The following is a 19204-nucleotide window of genomic DNA, read 5'->3' on the forward strand; positions in this document are numbered from 1 at the left end:
TTCAGGATTTTTTTCCCCTAGTGCAGTATTTACAAACTATGTGACCTTGGGCAGTGTCTTCATTTTTAAAATGGAGATAATCCCAGCCTTGTCTGACTATTAGTTGATAGTAAGGTTTGATGAGGTAATATAGGTAAAAGTGCTTAGTAAACTTTCGGGAGCAATCCATATGGTTTTTGGGGTTTTTTTGGTACCGGGGATCGAACTCAGGTCCTTGTGCTTGCAAGGCAGGCGGTGGAACCACTGAGCTAAATCCCCAGCCCACCAACCCATATGTTATAGTTCAAGTAATGAAAGTCATTTGCCTGTTTTCTACCTCCATTTATGCCTTTTGGAAAACATATGGATGCTTTATGTTAATATTGAGTTTGTTTACATACAACGGAGAAACCTAAAGTAATATGATATAAACAATATAGATTCTCTTTCATAGAGAAAAAGTCTGATGACAGGTGTCCCCAGCTGGTGTGGTAGCTGGAAGATGTCACCAGGGACATAGGCTTGTATTTTTCTGTGCTAACATCCTAATCACAGATCCATCTTTGACCTTATGATCTGTGGGGATTGAAAGAACTCCTTTTTATCATCTAGGGCAGCAATGGAGAACCTTTTAAAGCTTTCAATGATAGCAAACAGCCTGCTGCAGCACACGAGCCATAGGTTCACCACTGCTGATCTAGGGTAAATAAGGGATCTCTCAACAGAATCAGTTCCTTTAAGTACTTTCTGGAAGACCACAAACCATTTTGCTTAGATATAACTTAATCGCATGACTAAAACCTAGCCTAACTGCAAGAGAAGCTAACAAATATGATCTTTACGCCTGTGGCCAGGAGCCCAGGTTTACATACATATGTTGGTCTGTGTTTTGGCAGAGGGGAAGATAGTTTATAATGTCCACATCTTTATATAATGCTGTGGTGGAGATAGCATTACGATAAATACGCCAACTCCAGCCACCTCCTCCTCCTCCTTAGAAACATACTCCAGTTTGTACCTTGAATTTGGAGGAATTAGAGATGGAATAAAAGATAAATAATATTCCCATAGAAAGATAACAAAGTGATTTGGTAAAACCAAAAAACAGAGCTTTTAGGAGAAAACTAAAAATTCTGGGAACATATTTTTAGTTTTAATTTTCTTTTTTTCTGGTACCAGGGATCAAAATCAGGACTTTGTGTTTGCCAGGCAGGTGTGGCACCACTGAGCTACACCCCCAGCCCTGGGAACACATTTTTAAGTTCAGCAATATTTACAAGAAGAAATATTTATTATTTCAAAATAGAGTACTAAATTTTGAAAAATACTATGGAAAGTAAAACAAGGACAGAAAAAAAGAGAAATGAAAAGCCCTAGAAAATATAAGGAGTACAATCTGAATCCTCCTATTTATCCAGGTTGTTTTTCTGGTCTCTAAGGAAATCACAATATTCAGGCTTTGCTATGATTTATTTTGCTTGCTTTACACAAAGAAAAATTTTAGCATTGTGGTTATAGATGGAAATATGGAAAATTTTAGAGCTACATTTTAGCGAGCCTGAGAACTTTGCATCCCTGAGTCAAGAGGGAAAAAATGAAGAAAATTTTAATTTCTTTATCTGTAAATGATAGGATTTAAACAACATGACCCTAAAGTCCTACGCCTTAAGTGTTTGTAATGTAGGAGCGGGGGTGAGCATAGTAATGAAGTGTCTGGAAACTCTGGTCGTTTCGGTGACAGTGGCAGATGCCTCACTAGATCTCTGGGCTGCCTGAAACCTCATGGAGTGTTGAACCCGAGTTTGGGGTGTTTCATGGGTCATTGTGCTTGTTGCAGAAAAAAAGATGGAGGAAAAGAAAATGGGCCATATGGTCCTAGCAGGAAAAGAGATGTGGATTCTGGGCTTCTCTCTTACATGTATAGGTGAGTGTTAGCCGATTCTTGAATGCTCTAAAATTATACGCAGCATACAATTTCCATTTTTCTGTGCAAAAAGTATCTGGAGCTTGAATTAGATTCTTATCATCACCAAACAAGCAAAAGGTCATCCACTCTTAAAAATGGATCATAAAAAGGACCCAAGTTGGATCCCCGGCACCAAAAAAAACCCAGGATGATAAAGACTCCAAATGGGCCCCGGGATTTAGCTCAGTGGTTTCGCCACCTGCTGTGTAAGTGCAAGGACCTGAGTTTGATCCCTGGTACCAAAAAAAATAAAAATAAAGACTCCAAGTGATTAAAAATGGAGGTGACAATTCAGTGGCCCTGCTGAGTGAATATGTTCTTGGTGGTATTTTCAGAGTAAGCTAGGTTTCGATTAAATAAGGAAAGGAGGGAGGAAATTACAGACTGGGAGAAATTTTACATACAGTTTTGGGTCTGGGCTTGCCATTATTAGCCCTGTGACCTTGGGTAAGTTACATGATTTCTGTAAGCCTCAATTTCCTCAGTTGTAAAATGGGGATAAGTATCTACTCAGATTTCGATTGTGAAGATTAAGTGAGACAAAGTAGCTTAAGCACCAGTACACTGCTTTGGCATATAGCAGCTAACCTCTCCCCCAGAAGGTTTTTATTTTCTGTGTTTCTTTTAGTGTCTGTATTGCATATTTCACTTTGAAGGACTGGTCCTCGCAAATCCATCTTCAGAGAATACTCATTGATGTTCACACTCGAGAAGACCACGTCTTATTAAGTGGTTAGTTTAGAGGCTCTTTCCCATGCAGATTGGCAAGCCGAGTGTGTAAAAATCACACATTGCACTTGTTGCCTGGCAGCACGTGTCCCTGAGTGGTAGTACATGGCTTGCATTGTAATGGTATCAGCACCCGGGGCCAGCTGGCTGGGCATGGACTGCCACTTGGGCTAGGGACTCCATTCCTCAACAAAACAGCAGCCAGCATCAGGGTTAACAGAAAATGACAAACCAGGCATGGATGAGGGAGGCGCCAGCAGAGCAGCGGGATGTCCTTTGATTTGCTTCTGTTATTTGCATGTCTTTCTTGTGATGTCTGTGAAATGCTCAGAAGAACAAAGTTTTTAAAAGACCTGCTGACTCCGCCTGGAAAATGTGAAAAACCTCCCGTTTAGAGACCTATTATGTCCAACTAGCCTTCGTTTTCTAGATTTTTTTCTTCATTTTTTATTAATGCAAACATTTGCATGAAGACAGAACCTTTGTTTCTTAAAGAGTTCATCTGCTCCTATTGCTTACTGGCCCTGCCATGCAGGAGCACAACAGAACCTTTGTTATGCTTTCAGCAAAGCTGTTTATGAACGGTGGCTTACTGAGGACTGCTTCCTGTGCTGTGTGCTTCCATTTTGTCTGAAAAGGAAAAAAGAACATAGTTTTTAGCAGTGAAAAGAATTTGGACTTTCTTTTATTCAAGTCTTGGATGTTGAAATGACAAGTAGCCGCCAAATTTGTGAGGAACTGGTAATTGCATCGAATGCGTTTTTTCACTTTACTTGAACATAATGAGGCTCTTAGTGACAATAGAAGGAACAAGTGCCTTCTCATTGGGACAGAGAGAAGGAACAGTAAAAAGGCAACAGAAAGAGTGGTGCAGCAGAGGACAGAAGTGGCTTCCTGCAAGAGCAGGAGTGTGTTTTGGTATTTAGTGTTTCCCACCTGGGAGGCACAGTCCTGCAGTGGTTGAGTTGAATAAAGAACAGCACCACAGTTTATAAATAGTGGATGCAGTTCGTGTAGTCATTCAGTAAATATTTGAATGACTACTATGCGGAAGACACTGCATGGTCTTGAGTGTTAAAATGGATAAAAGATAAGTGAGTCACAGTTCCTGCCTGACTTTAAGGAGCAGTGTCTAACAATGAGAGCAGCAGAGTATAAAAAATAATTGTGTGTCAAGCCAGAAAGTGCCCCAGATATATTAAAGATAGATGTTGAGGAAGTTCAGAAATAGGAAAATTTTGCCTCTGGCTGGGAGAGAATCCTGGGAAATGTTATGAAGAAGGTGGGGCTGGTAGTAAAGGTAGGATTGGATATGGCAACATAACTGGAGGCGTTAAGTAAAAAATTAGCGGTCTGATAAAATAGATCAAAAGCTATTTTTATTGCATGCTTTGGCAGTGTTGTACACCATTAATTTAGATAATATGTTAAGCATGGGCATAAGTTCTGGGGGTCTCCGTGTCCAGCCTGTGTCATGCCAGTCATCATCTCATGGGATTTCTGGGCACTTTCTGGGCATCTATAAATAGCCAAACAGCACCCTTACTCTCCTAACCAAAATAGCAACTCCTCGGGATTATTGAGCATTCCCAGGCAGGGTGTGGACAAAGGCTTTAGTGGGGATTTGACAGGTGAGACTCATTTGAAAAACAACACCCCCCCCCAAAAAAAGAAAATCAGTCCCCAGCTTCTACAGAGGCACTGGCACCCAGGTTCAGTTCTAAGCCCTTGAGTTTTCATCTACCTTAAATTAGAATTCTTCAGTATCTGTTTGTCATTAGAAAAAAGGACACCCTAATACTGTTATTTCAGTTATTGTGAGTGAAACTAATTTTTATGAAACATTTTTATATAAAATGCTGAGTAAATGTTAATTATTGCATTGGTATCTTAGTGCATTAGTATTGCTAATCTGGATAGTCATAAAGTGTATATTACCAAGTTAATGGAAATCTATGAATTTAATTATAATTTGTAAAAACAGTTTGTCCTCAAAGGCTACAACTTTATTTTTTGTATTGCTGGGAATCAAACCCATGGCCTCTTGTATGCTAGGCAAATGCTCTACTTCTGAGTTACCTCCTAGCCCAAGGCTACAACTTTTGATGACTATGTGATAAAATTTATTTTCACCCTGTGATTTTACCCTGTGACTCCTTGTCTGGCATAATATTGTAAATACTCCATGTTTGTCAATTTACAGGGTTGTGTTGTTTTTTTTAACTTGAGCTTTCTGGGGGTTTTTGTTTCTTTGTTTTATTTTGTTTTTTTGAGACAGGGTCTCACTTTATAGTTTAGACTGGCCCTGAACTCACTATGTAGCCCAGGCTGGCTTCGAACTCGAGCCAATGATCCTGCCTCAGCCTTCTGAGTGCTGGGATTACAGGCTTGCACCACTACGCCCGGCTCTAAACTTATGTTTTCTGGAAAATAGTTGTGAATGTTTATGGAGTTGATCTGATAGCCACGCTGCTTCCTAAGTAACTGTTTTTGCAGAGTTATTGTCACAACAATTATTATTTGGATTTTTCATGTGTCCCTTAGATTGTAACTGTGGGAAACTTAAGTGCTACTTTAAATTTCTCTGCTGTTCAGGAAGTACATTTTATTATGATCAACAGCTGAGGGCTTTAAGTCTCAACTTCTATGAAAGCCTCTTAAAAAAAAAAAAGATCCTCTAGTTTCTGGAACTTGAAATTGCAGGATTCCAATGCACTAATTCTGTATTTGAGATTTAGCTGGAAATACCGACACAATAGGATTTAAGCACTTGGCCTTAATCGACATCCCCACACACACACACAAATCACCAATTTTAGGAAGGAGAAAGGGAGATGGGAGGATTAATGGTTGACCAGAGACTGAATGTCCAGGCCCTCTACTTTGCACAGCTATTAAGTGGTACAACACAGCTTTTGGTTAAAGGAAAAAGACTTTCGTTTTTTATCCTTTACATAAAGATCTTTAGTCACCTCTTGTTTTCTGGTTGTCACAGGTGATGTTAGCATAAGTGTAAGGCTTTGTTTGCCTGGTGTGCCTTTTAGTGTTTTTGTTTGACTAGCTGTATAGCAAGCAGCACTCTCTAGTTTGGATACACAGATGTAATGTATTAGTTTTGTCTTATAATTAACTATTCATGGGAAAGATCTTATTTGAAAAGTTGTTCTCAGAAATCTCCGCTGGTACACATCACACGGCATACCTTTCTGAGGGCAGTCCTAGCCTGGAGTGCAGACCAAAGCCCTGGGTTCAAAGTTCAAAGCCCATCTCTGCTGCAGACCAGCCCTTTAACCTTAGGGAATTTCTGTTGCATTTCTGAGTCTTCCTTTTATCTTCTATATAATGGGGATAATAAAAATACCTACTCAGAATTGTTGTGAGGAGTAAATGAATTCATACAAAAAGCTTACATTGCTGCCTTGCACATGAAGCTGAATAAACGTTGCCTGTTGTTATTATATTTATAAATTTAACAACCATTAAGTAAAACTTGTAATGATCAAGAATAATTCAAGGAGAGAGGCCTCCTGCATTTATATCCAAGGATGTTTCTCAGGATATCCAAATGCAAGGTGGTAGGTTTATAATTTTTTTTCCTGGGCCCAAAGTTAAATTTGACACATAGGTTTTTGTTGTCGTTGTTATTGTTGTTTTCAATACCAGGAGATAAACCCAGAACCTTTGTACTGAGCTACATCCCCCAACTCCTTTTAAAAAATTTTTTTTGAGGCAGGGTCTTGCTAAAGCTGGGCTCAAACTAGGATCCTTCTGCCTCTGTCTCCCAGAGTTGGGGATTGTAGGTGCGTGTCACCATGCCCAGCTATACACAGCTGCTTCATAGTCGGAAGTGGTTTGTGTGTTTTAGAAAGACTTGATTCTTGGCTAAAAATTTTAATTTCTCTCCACTGAAGCTTTTCATTTCTTTCTGTACTATACTTCTTGTTTTAATCATGAAATGATTGGTGGTTTTGGTAAGGATACACTTAGCTTAACCCAAACATCACATCAGAAGAAAATATAGAATGGCATACTTGGAGGATGTCTTTTCAAATAGGACACAAAGCACACACAAAAAGTCAAAAATAAATACGTTATTACATCAGCAGCTAAAGCTTCTGTACAGAGACTGAGGGTGTAGCTCAGTGGTAGACCTAGCATGTGCCAGGTCTTAGGTTCAAGCACCACAAACAAACAAATAAGTTTCTGTACAGTGAAGAAAACAAATTTCCTAAGGTGGATGTATCTGTAACATATATAGAATTGGAAAAGTCTACAAATCAAAAAGAAAAAAGACAAGCGAAAGAACCTATTTTATAACTATTCAGTTGGCAAAATTACAAAGTTTTAGATCAAGAATATGAAAATAGATATTCCTGTGTCAGGTAGGAGTTTAATTTGGAAAAACCACTTGGTAAAAGAAGTCGTCCCTTTGGTAAATATCAAAAGGGTTAATTCCATATTGTTATATGAAAGGTCTCCAGACATTGTTGAGTGAAATAAAGCAGCATGAAGAAAAGAATATGTCATTTACTTTAAAACAACTTAAAACTTAAAAACAAAATAAGCTCATAAACTATATTTGAAAGCATGCATCTCAAACTGATGTTATTCTCTCCCCGCTCCTCTTTCCTTTCTACAGTTCTGGTATTGAACCCAGAATCTCAGAACCTTTGTACTGAGCTGCACCTCTAGCTATTTACTTATTTTTATTTATTTATTTATTTTTTGGTACCAGGGATCGAACTCGGTACCTTGCACTGGCGGGGCAGGCGGTGGAACCAATGAGCTAAATCTCCGGCCTGGTATTTATTTTTATTTTTATTTTGAGACAGGGTTTCGCTAAGTAACTAAGTTGCCCAGGCTGGGCTGGAACAATCTTCCTGCCTGAGTGCTGGGATTACAAATATGAGCCACCATATCCAGCTAGTGTTGTTTCCATGGGAACTGGAATTGTTCTTTAGCCCTTTCTGTATCATTTGAACTTTTAAACATAATTACATGCATAATTAGAAATGAACATTGTTAAAATTGTTAAAATTCAAAGATCTGGCTTTGTCTGATTTACTGATGAAGGCTTTTTTCTACTATTAATAGCAAAAATCCAGCAACTTCTAGATAAAGCATGTAAGAAGGGCTACACTGTAGGCTTTGGGATTTTTCTTGTTTTGTTTTCATTTCTGGTTTTAGAGAGAGTAAGGTTTGGAATCAAGTCTAAATTTGAATCCTAGCTCATTAATTTCGATTTCGGGCAGCTCCCTTAACCTCTCCTAAAAAAAAAGCTAATACATACTTCACTGGGTTAAGAATTAAACATGCACTTCCTCTACCTCTTTGGTCAAGGGAAATTGGTCTGAGTGTGGTCTAAGATCAAAGGTGGCCTTTAAGGTAATAAAATGTTTCACCACAACACACTACATTCTAGGACCAGTATTACCTGTGAGATGGAAGGTGACAATAGTGGATTTTAGCAGTCTAGATCAGAGTTAAATCACTGAGGTATCCATTTGTTCCTCACAAGATCAAATGCTGTATCATATTAGTGATTTCTAAATGACAGAAAACTTGAAACTTCTCAGCAGTTTCCATGACAGGTTTGTTGGTTACTTTCTTCATCTTTCAGAACAGTTTGAATTTAATTCAACACGCATTTATTTGTGCCAGCCAGCATCTGAATCCCAAGAGGCTCAAAGACTGAAATGTGTCTCGAAAGGACTCTGATGAGAAAGGAAAAAATCAATTTATTAAAAAAAAATTAAAAATAAAAATAAAGTTGAATATGCTTATATTCTCTGCTCTCACTTCTCTGTTGCCCTTGTATGCATCTATTCATTTCACATACAGTAAGTAACTTGTGACTATTTTTCCAGTGAAACTTGTTTATTCTGGTGTCTATACAAACTAATAATTAAAAATTAAAGTAGTGTAACTGATGTTGTAAGTGGAAATTCTGGACCCCTCAAGCAAAACTTTCCAAATAGGACCTCTTATCATTTAATTACAAAATAAGTAGCTAATGCTTTAATGGTATTTATGCTTGGGAAGAAAGTAAAGTGAAATCGTTTTGGACTTTCCCCATATAAATTAGAGCCTCTTGAGCAATTAGCAGTTAATAAACGGATGCTTCCCACAAGTTTAAAAGCGGTAGCTAACATGAGTATAAGATTATATTACACTGTTATTGGTGTAGGATGTTTGTATCGCTCCAGACCCTTGAATATAATTTGTAACATTCTTTGTTGGATCATTAGAACTTTGAGTATATAGGGAGCTAATATTTGTTGAGCACTTATTATATGCCAAGAACTATGCTAAAGTTATTAGGTAGATTATTTTATGTCATCCTCATCACAATCTTTGGTGGCAGGTACTCTTATTGCCTGAATTTTACAGAAAGAGCAGAGAGAATAGATAACTTGTGTAAAGTCACACGATAAGTAAGTGTCAGAGCTGGAAATCAAATAGCGGTGGGCCTGACTCAGGAGGCCACATTCTTAACAGCTGCAGCAAATTGCTCTGCTTTTGAAATCTACAGCCATGTAGCAATAATAATATAATCATTAATACATTATCTTTGGCACATATATATATAAGATGCTTTCTAAATGTAATTTATTATCAGACACATTCTTAGTGTTATACCCATTTTACAGCAGAAATGGTGTGGTGGCACACACCTGTGATCCCAGCACTTGGGAGGCTGAGGCAGGAGAATTGCTGAGTTTGAGGCCAGCCTGGGCTACATAGGGAGACCTTGTTTTCAAAAACAAAACAAAAAAGCAGGAATGACTGGAGTACAGCGCTAGTGGTCAGCGCGGAGTCAACAACTCAGAAGCTCTTGATGAACTTTTACCTTCACTTGCCTGGTTCACATACAGCTCATGCAGCGCCTCCTTTCATTTCCCTAGATTTTTTAGTGCAGCGCAATGAAGTTAAAATCACTTGTCGCCGACAGTGGCCGCATCTAAGCGAGACCTGTGACACCGGGCGGGCGTTAGTGTGGATTTGAGGACAGCAGGGCTTCACTGGTACGTGGTCAGAGTCGCTGCAGAGCAGAAGAGGAAAAGCCAGTTCGGAGTGTTTTTCGTCTTCCAAGAGGGCAGCGAAGTTGCCCAGATATCTCTGCCCTCCAGGGGTGCAGGTGTGCTGCTTTCTTTAATCATTCACATAAATTAAAGCCTATTCCTTTGCATTTAAAAAAATAATATAAATCGACACTCTCCATGTTTTATTGCCAGGCAAGGGCTTTGAACTTCTGTCTCATTAGGGCTTGATAAACAGGATTTTCCAGGGCTGGGTGGTGCTCTCACTACAGAGGCAACAGCGCTGATAAGAGCTGCAGGTGAAGGCGCCACAAGAGCAGCCTCGGAGCCCCGCTGGCTGCCTGCGCCCAGCCCTCCACCCTGCCCACCCCTCACCCGCCCACAGGCCCAGAGCGCCAGGCTATGCTCCTTCCACTCAGAGAGCTGAGAGTGGGTGGGGTGAATACTTTGTGCCCGGGTGGTGCTTTGTAAGAAACCTTAAAATCTGGGGCAAGTTGGAACCTCACACAAACGCTGACCGTTATGCAGCACACTCGGGCAGACCCTGTCCTTCTCTGCGAGGCCCAGAGCTGGTTTTCATATTAACACACCCTGCCTCTGGGCTCTGTGCAAAATAAAGATCATTCCAACCTCCAGAAGTAAAGTGTTAATGATGAGAGCACTGTTAAGAGCGTGGATTCCTGGTATCAGACAAACCTTGGTTTGAGTCTTGGCCTCTTTATTTTTAGGGTTTTGCTGAGACCGGGTCTCTCAGTGTAGTCCAGGCAGACCTTGAACTCACTGCATAGACCAGGCTGGTCCTGAACTCGTGGTGATTCACCTGCCTCAGCCTCCCAAGAGCTGAGATCACAGGTGTGCACCACCACGCTCCACTCAGCCTCTCTATAGCTGTGTCATCTTGAGTAAACTAATTCTATTAGTGATTTGTCCTATTTGTAAAATAGATATACAAAGATACTTGTCATAGGATTGTTGTGAATATTAATACGCAAAAAATAGCACATTATCTGGCACATTGTTTAATAAGTTACACAGGGGCTCAAAACTGATAATTTGTGATATTAAGCTAAATATCTGGCACATAAATGTCAAGCAGGTATGGTCCCTTATTTTTCTGTGTTTTTTTTCTTTTTAGTGTGAAGTCTATTTTCCAAAAAATCCTTCTCTCTCCTTTTTTTCTAGGAGGATAAAGTACCTTGATTCTTATTGCTCTGAAAACCTTTCCTGTGTAAAGGGCTTTGACTTTTACTCACTGGAGCTAGGGAGGAGAAGCAGCAGCAGGACTTGTGTCTAAGAAGAGCTCTTTCATTTGTACCGTCAAAAAGAAAAAGCTCCTGTACTAGCCCTTAGGTAGACATAAATCATAAAAGATAGCCCAAGGAAGGAATCTTTTTCTAGGATCATTGTAAGTGAGTAGAAGAAAGACAAGGAATACAGAGGTGAAAATATAGCTGATTTTAATGTTGGATCCGGCTATTTTTTCCCTTGGTATGTATTAATTACTGTGATTGCTATTTAAAAAACAATGCCAGAAACTGGCACGCATTGTGTGCTTCAGTTTTGGCTGTGTTTTTCTTTTCATGAGGATGGAACCCAGGGTCTTGCAGATGTGAAGCACACACCCTACCACTGAGCTATACTCCACTCCCAGTTTGGGCCGTTTCTTAAAGAAATAGTTTTCCAGTTGAATGAACTGTGTTGGTCAAAGCACTGTTGTGTTTTCGCATCCTGGGGTAGACAGCGAGCATTTGTGGTGTTGATCACTGTCAGCTTTGGGACGTCCTCACAAATAGAGCCTGTCGTAGAATATAAACATGTCAGTCTTCTGGACCAAAGTCCAAGCTGTCAGACTGAAGACTCACTTGTGCTCAGCTGGGCAGATAAACTAGTTTGTTTTATGGACTTCAGTCAACCAGGAATTCAGGAGTAGTTTTCTAAAGTATCCATTCTTTTTTTTTGTTTTTATTTGGGGGGGCGGGTACTGGGGATCGAACTTGGGTCCTTGCGCTTGCGCAGCAGGCAACAAAACCACTGAGCTAAATTTCCAACCCAAAAGTATCCATTCTTATAAAATTCAGGTAATAGCTCCATGTTTTCCCAAGGAATCAAATTAAAAAAGGCAAATGTCCATCTCAGCAACAACTTCATGGAACTGCTTTTTGGCAAGTTATTTGTTGATTGTGGGGTTTTGGTCTCACCACTCCAGAAGAAAGTATTTTTTTGAATTTTTGGATGGTGAATGAGAACATGAATTGGAAGCTTTTATGTAAAATGTGCCAGATTGCCATTGTCATACCTAAAGATAGAATTCAGAGAAGAACCCTTTCTGACAGGGCTTTGTTTTCCAGAAACAGAGTCTTGCTATGTTGCCCAGGGTGGCCTTAAACTTGCAATACTGCCTGGGCCTCTTGAGTATCTATGTACTTTTATAGGTGTGCACTGTACCCTGCTGATAGTTTTTTCGGGGTGGGGGCATTAAAACAGGGTGTCACTATGTAACTCAGGCTGACTTTGAACTGTATGTAGCCCAGTCTGGCCTCGAGTTCATGGTGATCCTCCTGCCTCCCCTTCCCCAGTGCTGAGATTACAGCTGTGAGCCACCACACTTGGTTTCTCTGATAGGCTTTTTAAGAAAATGTATCAAGCATGTACTATGCACCAGGTGCTGTGGTGTTTTACCTGCATTATTGGGTTTAATTCTTACACTCCTACGCAGTAGTCAGGGCAGAGTTAGGAAATAGACTTGGAGAGAATTTGCTCAAGGTTACACAGCCAGGAAGTGGTAGGGCTGCGAGTTGAACTGGGGTGTCCCTGAATACCAAAGCCTAAGCTCTTAACCAGTGAGTCATAAACTTCAGGGTACATAAAGAAGCACCAAGGGGACTTGGTAAAAATTCTTGGGCTTTAGTTAGAAATTTAAGATCACCTAAGTCTGCGATGGCCAGGCCACAAATCTGTTTGTGTGTGTGCGCGTGTGCATGTGTGCATGCATGCGCGTGCATAAGTGTGTGGTGTTGCTGAGGCTCAAACCCTGAGCCTCACACATACCCAACTAAGCAAGCACTCTGGCACTGAGCTCCAGCCCTGGCTTCCAAATCTGTATTTTTTTTTTTTGGTACTGGGGATCGAACTCAGGACCTTGCGTTTTCGAGGCAGGCGGTGGAACCACTAATGTTATTGTCTCAATAACTTTTTTATTTTTGGTAATGGAGATCGAACTTGGGTCCTTGTGCTTGCAGGGCAGGCGGAAGAACCACTGAACTAAATCCCTGGCTCCAAATCTGTATTTTAATAGATTCCCAGCAAGGAGTTGATGGACTGTAATTAGAAACATAGAACTAAATTACACTGCTTTCCATGCTTGATAAAGAAGAAAATTGGTATAGACCAATTATCCACGATTAGGCTCTGGAAAACAGCATGTGTCAAACCCAGCTCCAGTAAACTCTATTACAATCGCATGATTAATTCACACTTTTCCCAGTCATCACAAATGGCAAAAACACGCTGTCTAATAAATCAAGCTATCTAGATTCCATGCTTTTGTGAGATTTTTTATGTTTGTTGAGACAGGATCTCATTATGTATCATGGGCTGACCTCAAACTCTCAGTGATCTTCCTGCCTCAGCCTCCCAAGTGCTGGCATCACAGGTGTGCGCCACCATCCCTGGCTTCCATGCTCTTGTTATTATCAAGGTTAATAACTTACAAATACAAAGGTACTGAAATTTTCATGGTCCTTAAACTTTTTAGTGACTTTTTAAATGAAAGGACTGAAACTTCTTCACAGTCAGATCACCCATGCTTCAGGTAAGGAATCAGGAATTCCCTGGAGTGTGAATTTTCTGAATGTGTGGAAGTGGAGAGGATGGAGGGAGGTATAAAACAAGAGCTTCCAGATGTGTCTCCGAAGCTCCTCTGGGCCCTGTGCCCACCACCGAGATGGAGGATGGAGCTGGTGCTGCTGCTGTCAGCAGTTGGGTGGTGGTGGCCACGCATCACCTCTCATTGAGTTCAGTCAGGGCCACCAGGGTCGTCCGCCTGTCCAGTCCACTCCCAGGGACACAGCTGATGCCTTCATCAACTCCCTTCTGCTGAGACTGGGAGATCCTCATGTACTGATGTTAAAACTCTCCCTTTCTTTCTCTCTCGCTTTGTCCACAGCCCAGCGCCATGTGCTCACCTACGTGGAGGATGCCGTGTACCAGCTGCTGGAGAACAGGGAGGACATCAGCCAGTACGGCATCACCAGGTTCTTCACTGAATAGTAAGTGCAGGAATGCTGTGCTGCCGGGTGAGCCCAGAGGAGAGCCTTGGAAGCGGCCGGGGACAGGAAAGATCAAGCGCACACTGATCCCCATGTAGTGGCAATGAATGCTTGGTCTTGGTAGTTGGTCCAGGTCTGCCCAGCGTGGGTGGAATGCACCTTTGGTACAGCTGGTTGTGCCCAGTGAGGTGTCATGAATGGCCATAACTGTGGGAGCTTAACAACTGCTGTCTGATAGACTAGATCTGTCTCCATATCCAGATTATAATTTTTTGTTTTTGTTTTTGTTTTTTGAGACAGGGTCTCACTATAGTTCTGGCTGGCCTTGAACTCACAGTGATCCTCCTGCCTCAACCTCCCAAGTTCTGGGATTACAGGTCTGTGCCACCACGCCCAGCCCAATTACAATTTTTTTTTTTTTTGGTACCGGGGATCGAACTCCAGTCCTTGCACTTGCGCAGCAGGCTGTGAAACCACTAAGCTAAATCCCCGGCCCCCGATTACAATTTTTAACTTTCTCATTTATTCAAAGCACTCACTCTGGTTCCTTTAGTTGGTGATCATTTAGTCTGTTTTTCATGGCTGGCTTTTCTCATGGAGTTTAGGATAATGTTCCTGTGTAGTTTCTTGCTATAGGATGTTGTACCAATTGCTGAATGATTGCAGAGTATTTCTAATGAATATCTTGGGTTGCTGTTATATCATAGCAGTGCTGCAATTGAGCCCAGGGCCTTGTGCATGCTAAGCAATGATGCTACCTCTGAGATACACCTCTAGCTCTTTTTTATTTTATTTTTGAGACAGACCCTTGCTAAGTTGCACAGGCTATCCTCAAACTTGCGATCCTCCTGCCTCAACTTCCTCAGTATTAAGATTACAGGTGTGTACTGCCAGGCCAGCTCTTAGGTTATGTGTTGTTTTTTTTTTGGTACCGGGGATTGAACTCAGGTCCTTGCGCTTGTGCAGCAGGTGACAAAACCACTGAGCTAAATCCCCGGCCCCTCTTAGGTTATGTTTTTGAAGAGTCACATAAAGTATGCCTGGGGTATATAAAAGTAAAAAATATTACTACTTTTATCATCTCACAGAACTGTTTTTAAGTTGAATGAGATCATCACTTTAAAGCACTTTCATCTTCATGAAATGATGAAAGCATTATTACTATTATTTTATTCTTTACTTTTTGTGATACTGGGGATTGAACCCAGGGCCTTTGCACTGACCTACATCCCCACCCCTTTTTATTTTTTTATTTTGAGACAGGGTCTGGCCAAGTCACTGAATTGCCCAGGCTGGGCTTGAACTTGCAACTCTTCCACCTCAGCCTCCAAGAGTGCTGAGATGACAGGCATGTGCCATCATGCTTGGCTGAAAGCATTATTTTTATTACCCATATACCATTACATACTTGGATTCTCTTTCCCTTTTTTTCTGGTTTATTGGGAGCATTCTAAGAAGAGTAGCCTGTTACAGGTTTCCTTTTAAGCTGAATCATGAGCTAAAGTCCATCTGCCTCGAACATAGATCTTTCCCCCTATTCTCCAGAGGCCCCTTGGAGATCAGACAACTACTCTGATGGCCCAAGCCTGGATTGGTGTTCGAGGAATACTTGACTCTTCTCCCTAGTGCTTTTGTTGAGCTAGAGTCCTCGTAATTAAAATCTAGTTTCTTGTGCATTGGGATTTTAAGTTCTCGGGGAAAACAAGCTTCCTGGGAGGACAGCTAGTTCCTTCCCTCTGTCTTAGAAAGGAGGAAGAAAGGAGTTGTACTGGTTCACGTGGTGTGGGCTGAAGCAAACGAAGCGCAGAGATTGAGGCCTGAGACTGGATAGCTTCCTGTGCTTTCACAGAACCGACAGGCCTGGGGTCAAGTTTCTGGGCCACTTAATCTGCACCAGCACTACAGGGGCTGCCGGCCAAGTGAAACAGGGCTCTTCTGGGGAGAGCGCTTCTTCCCAGCTTGTTTTCATTTTAAACCCCCATTATACATCTCCTCCCTGTTACACTGGTTCCTTGGTCGTAGACCTCATTTCTCCTTCACCTTTTTTTCACAGTACTTGGCAGGATGCTTAGCTGTAATAGATTTTAGGTAGATACTTCTTGAATCTGTAGCTGTATCTGTATTTTAATCTATCCATACCGTCTAGTCTTATTCTTAATGTTGTTATAAGGCCTGTTTTCTTCTTTTTCTCCTCTGCTATTGATTTTTGGTTAAAGCTCAAATATGCTGCCCTCTAAGAAGCTGTAGCCCATGTGCCTAGCACTCCAAAAGCAAACCCACAGTCTGTGTAACTGATACTGAGCTCCGGAGAACCCTGGGAAGGCTTATACCTGCTCTGAGTGCCATGGCCTATAGTAGCTTCTTATCTACAATACACTATTGGAAAAAAAATCTTAAGATTTTTCACAGCACTGATAGAAATCTAGTTGCCAAGTGAGCGGTTTCTTGTTCCCAGGAAACTAAAAATCATATAACGTATGTAAGTGGCACGACGCGTCTATAACTCTGAGACATCAGATTGGCCCAAGGTAAGGGATTTTGAGAATGGAAACTTGAACCAGCATCAAAGCCCCAAAAACATATTTTTAAAAAAGATTTGAAAGGGCCGGGGATTTAGCTCAGTGGTTCCGCTGCCTGCCTCGCAAGCACAAGGACCAGAGTTCAATCCCTGGTACCAAAAAAAAGATTTGAAAGTTATAGCTGTATGACAGAATGAGAAAGTAGTAGAAATGGTATTTGGGGGCCAGAGATTTAGCTCAGTGGTTCTGCCACCCGCCTTGCAAGTGCAAGGTCCCGAATTTGATCCCTGGTACCAAAAAAAACAAACAAATGCTCTTTGGTAGACAAGAAGGCTTGAACGATAGAAGCTTCTGAATTTACTTTGATTGTGACTTTGACTTATCTAGTGAAAATCCTCCTCTTTTTGGCCTCCCAGAAATTCATGGGAAACTCATAGGAGAAGCATGATGCAATGAAAAGAGGAGGAAGATGAGCTCTTTATTCTTAGAAGTCCTCACTCTTTAACCTTGGAGTCAGTTTCTGAAATTTGGGCCTCGGTTGCCTCATCTATGAAATGGGTTGAACAGACTTACATCCTAATATTAGAATAATTGAAAATATAGGGACAGTTTTTATTAAACTTGTATTATGTCCCTTTCACTGCAGTTCTTTGAGATGTAAGTACTATAATTATCTTTGTTACTGATGAGGAAGCAGTCTCTTCAACTTAAAGATTCAAGGAGTTTTTTCAAGTTCAGAAGCTAGGAAATGTTGGAGTCAGTAATGAACCCTTGTCCACAGTATTATACAGTTGCCTGCTCTCTCTCAAGTCACTTTACTGCCTGATAACGGAGACCTGTCCTGGAACTATCTGGAGGTCTCATCTTGCTGTAACTTCTACATTTCTGATTCTCTCTCCCTATGAACTGGAGACTCATCACATAACCCTGTCTGGTGACCTTGGCCCATTGCCATTTAAATGTTTAGCATTAGCCTTTTGTGGGGCACCATTGGAGCTGTCTCTGGATAGCAGGAAGCATGATTTTTAAAAATATGTTAACCGTAAGCTTGTTACAGTTTCGAGTTCACACCTCTTCATGCATTCAGTGATGGGCGATTTACCGGACACAATGAGAAAAGCACTCTTAGGAATTGTTCTGGAAGACTTTCCTGCTGATTTTCTTCTAGAGGCTGGTGCCCTCTCACCTGCGCTGTTGCCCCTTGGTGGTTGTGTTTTCAAACAAGGTCGAGATTGTTCCAGCAAATTCGGGTGAAGTGTGAGATGTGGCCAGGGAATGCCGGGCTCTGTGGATCGGCTTCCCCGGCCGCCCTGGACAGGAGGGTACCAAACCCCGGACTCTCCTCCCCACCCTGTTGTGCACAACCCCACCTCTGAGCCCTGGCCTTCCACCAGGAGAGGCCGAAGTTCAGGTTAAAGTCGCTGCCCCGAGAACAGAGAACAGACCGAGTCAGCTCTGGGTCAGGCCCGCTGAAGAAATGTGGGGAAGAAAACCAAGCCTTAGGAGCTGTTGCGACTTAGAGACCACAGCAGAGTGTGACCAGGTCCTTGTGGTGAGGACAAAATGAGAACTGTGGCTTTTTAAGACATTGGAAAATAATGATGAGAGAAAAACAAGCTGAAATCTGAGAATTCCTATCAGAGTTATGAGCCATTCTTCACAGGCTAAATTGATAGTTACAACCCTGTGGCACCAGGAGCTTGACCTCCACGAACTAATATAGAAAAGAATGCCACTCTGCGGTCTTGCTCAGTGCGCCCCAGGGAGCACATACTTTCTTATGTTCAAGGGAGTGTTTTTGATATATTTTTCAGTGCCGAGAATTGAACCCAGGCCCTCACACATGTTAAGCAAGTCCTGTACCACTGAGCTACAACCCTAGCCCATGGCCTAGTGTTTTAAAAAACAAGCAAACTAAGCTGGGTGTGGTGGCACAGGTTTGTAATCCCAGCCCTCTGGGAGGCTGAGGCAGGAAGATCCCAAGTTCAAGCCAAGTCTGGACAGTTCACACACACACACACACACACACACACACACACATACACACAGAGGCAAACGGATGCTGATGAGAGTAACGATAGGTAATGAACACTATGTGCCCAGCACTGTTGCAACCATATACTATTATCTCACTCTTCACAACCCTATGAGATAGGATATTAATATTATCCTCATTTTACACATCTGGAAATTCAGGCACAGAAAAGTAACACTCTCAAGGTTACACAGCTAGTGACTATAACAAGTTAAGTAACAAGAAAACAACCGGGACAATGTGACTTACAGGCTGGCCAGAGGCCTCTTGGAGATATTCGAGGGCTCGTTCCATCAGAGAATCATGACTTAGCTCGCAGGGTTACTCATCTCTTTGTCTGCTATGATTTCCTCACTGCCCTTATCCGAAAAAGTTAATGTGATTTTATTGCTGCTTGCTAGAACGGAGAACCCTCCATTGTCAGTGTTCGTATAGAGCTAGCTGGCCTTCCTTGTCTCTTGCTCCATTTGATAAGTGAAAGTCATAAAGTACTCATAAAATTATTTGTTATCTATCATGTAACATAAATATGGAGGCAGAAAGCTTTGTCAGTTTTTAGAAAAGGAATGTTAATTTCATTCTGACACAGTGGTCATCAAATTCAATTTGGAAGTTGCATACTTTTTGTTATATTCTACTAGTAAAAAGCTTTAGCATCAGAACCTTTT

At 41.4% G+C, this 19204-nt stretch overlaps 1 protein-coding gene across 1 annotated transcript in view; it reads left to right on the forward strand.

Annotated features, from left to right (window-relative positions):
* The window catches only part of Cstpp1 (centriolar satellite-associated tubulin polyglutamylase complex regulator 1), a 173022-nt gene that overhangs the window by 45603 nt on the left and 108215 nt on the right, over window positions 1-19204 (forward strand). The window contains exon 2 of the mRNA XM_004851894.4: window positions 13880-13982. Within this exon, the coding sequence (XP_004851951.2) occupies window positions 13880-13982 (103 nt within the window). The remainder of the gene's footprint in view (window positions 1-13879; window positions 13983-19204) is intronic.

Source organism: Heterocephalus glaber, unplaced genomic scaffold, assembly GCF_053883595.1.
Source record: "Heterocephalus glaber isolate CG9 unplaced genomic scaffold, H.glaber_assembly_v1.0 deba00000594, whole genome shotgun sequence".
Classification (NCBI taxonomy): domain Eukaryota; kingdom Metazoa; phylum Chordata; class Mammalia; order Rodentia; family Bathyergidae; genus Heterocephalus; species Heterocephalus glaber.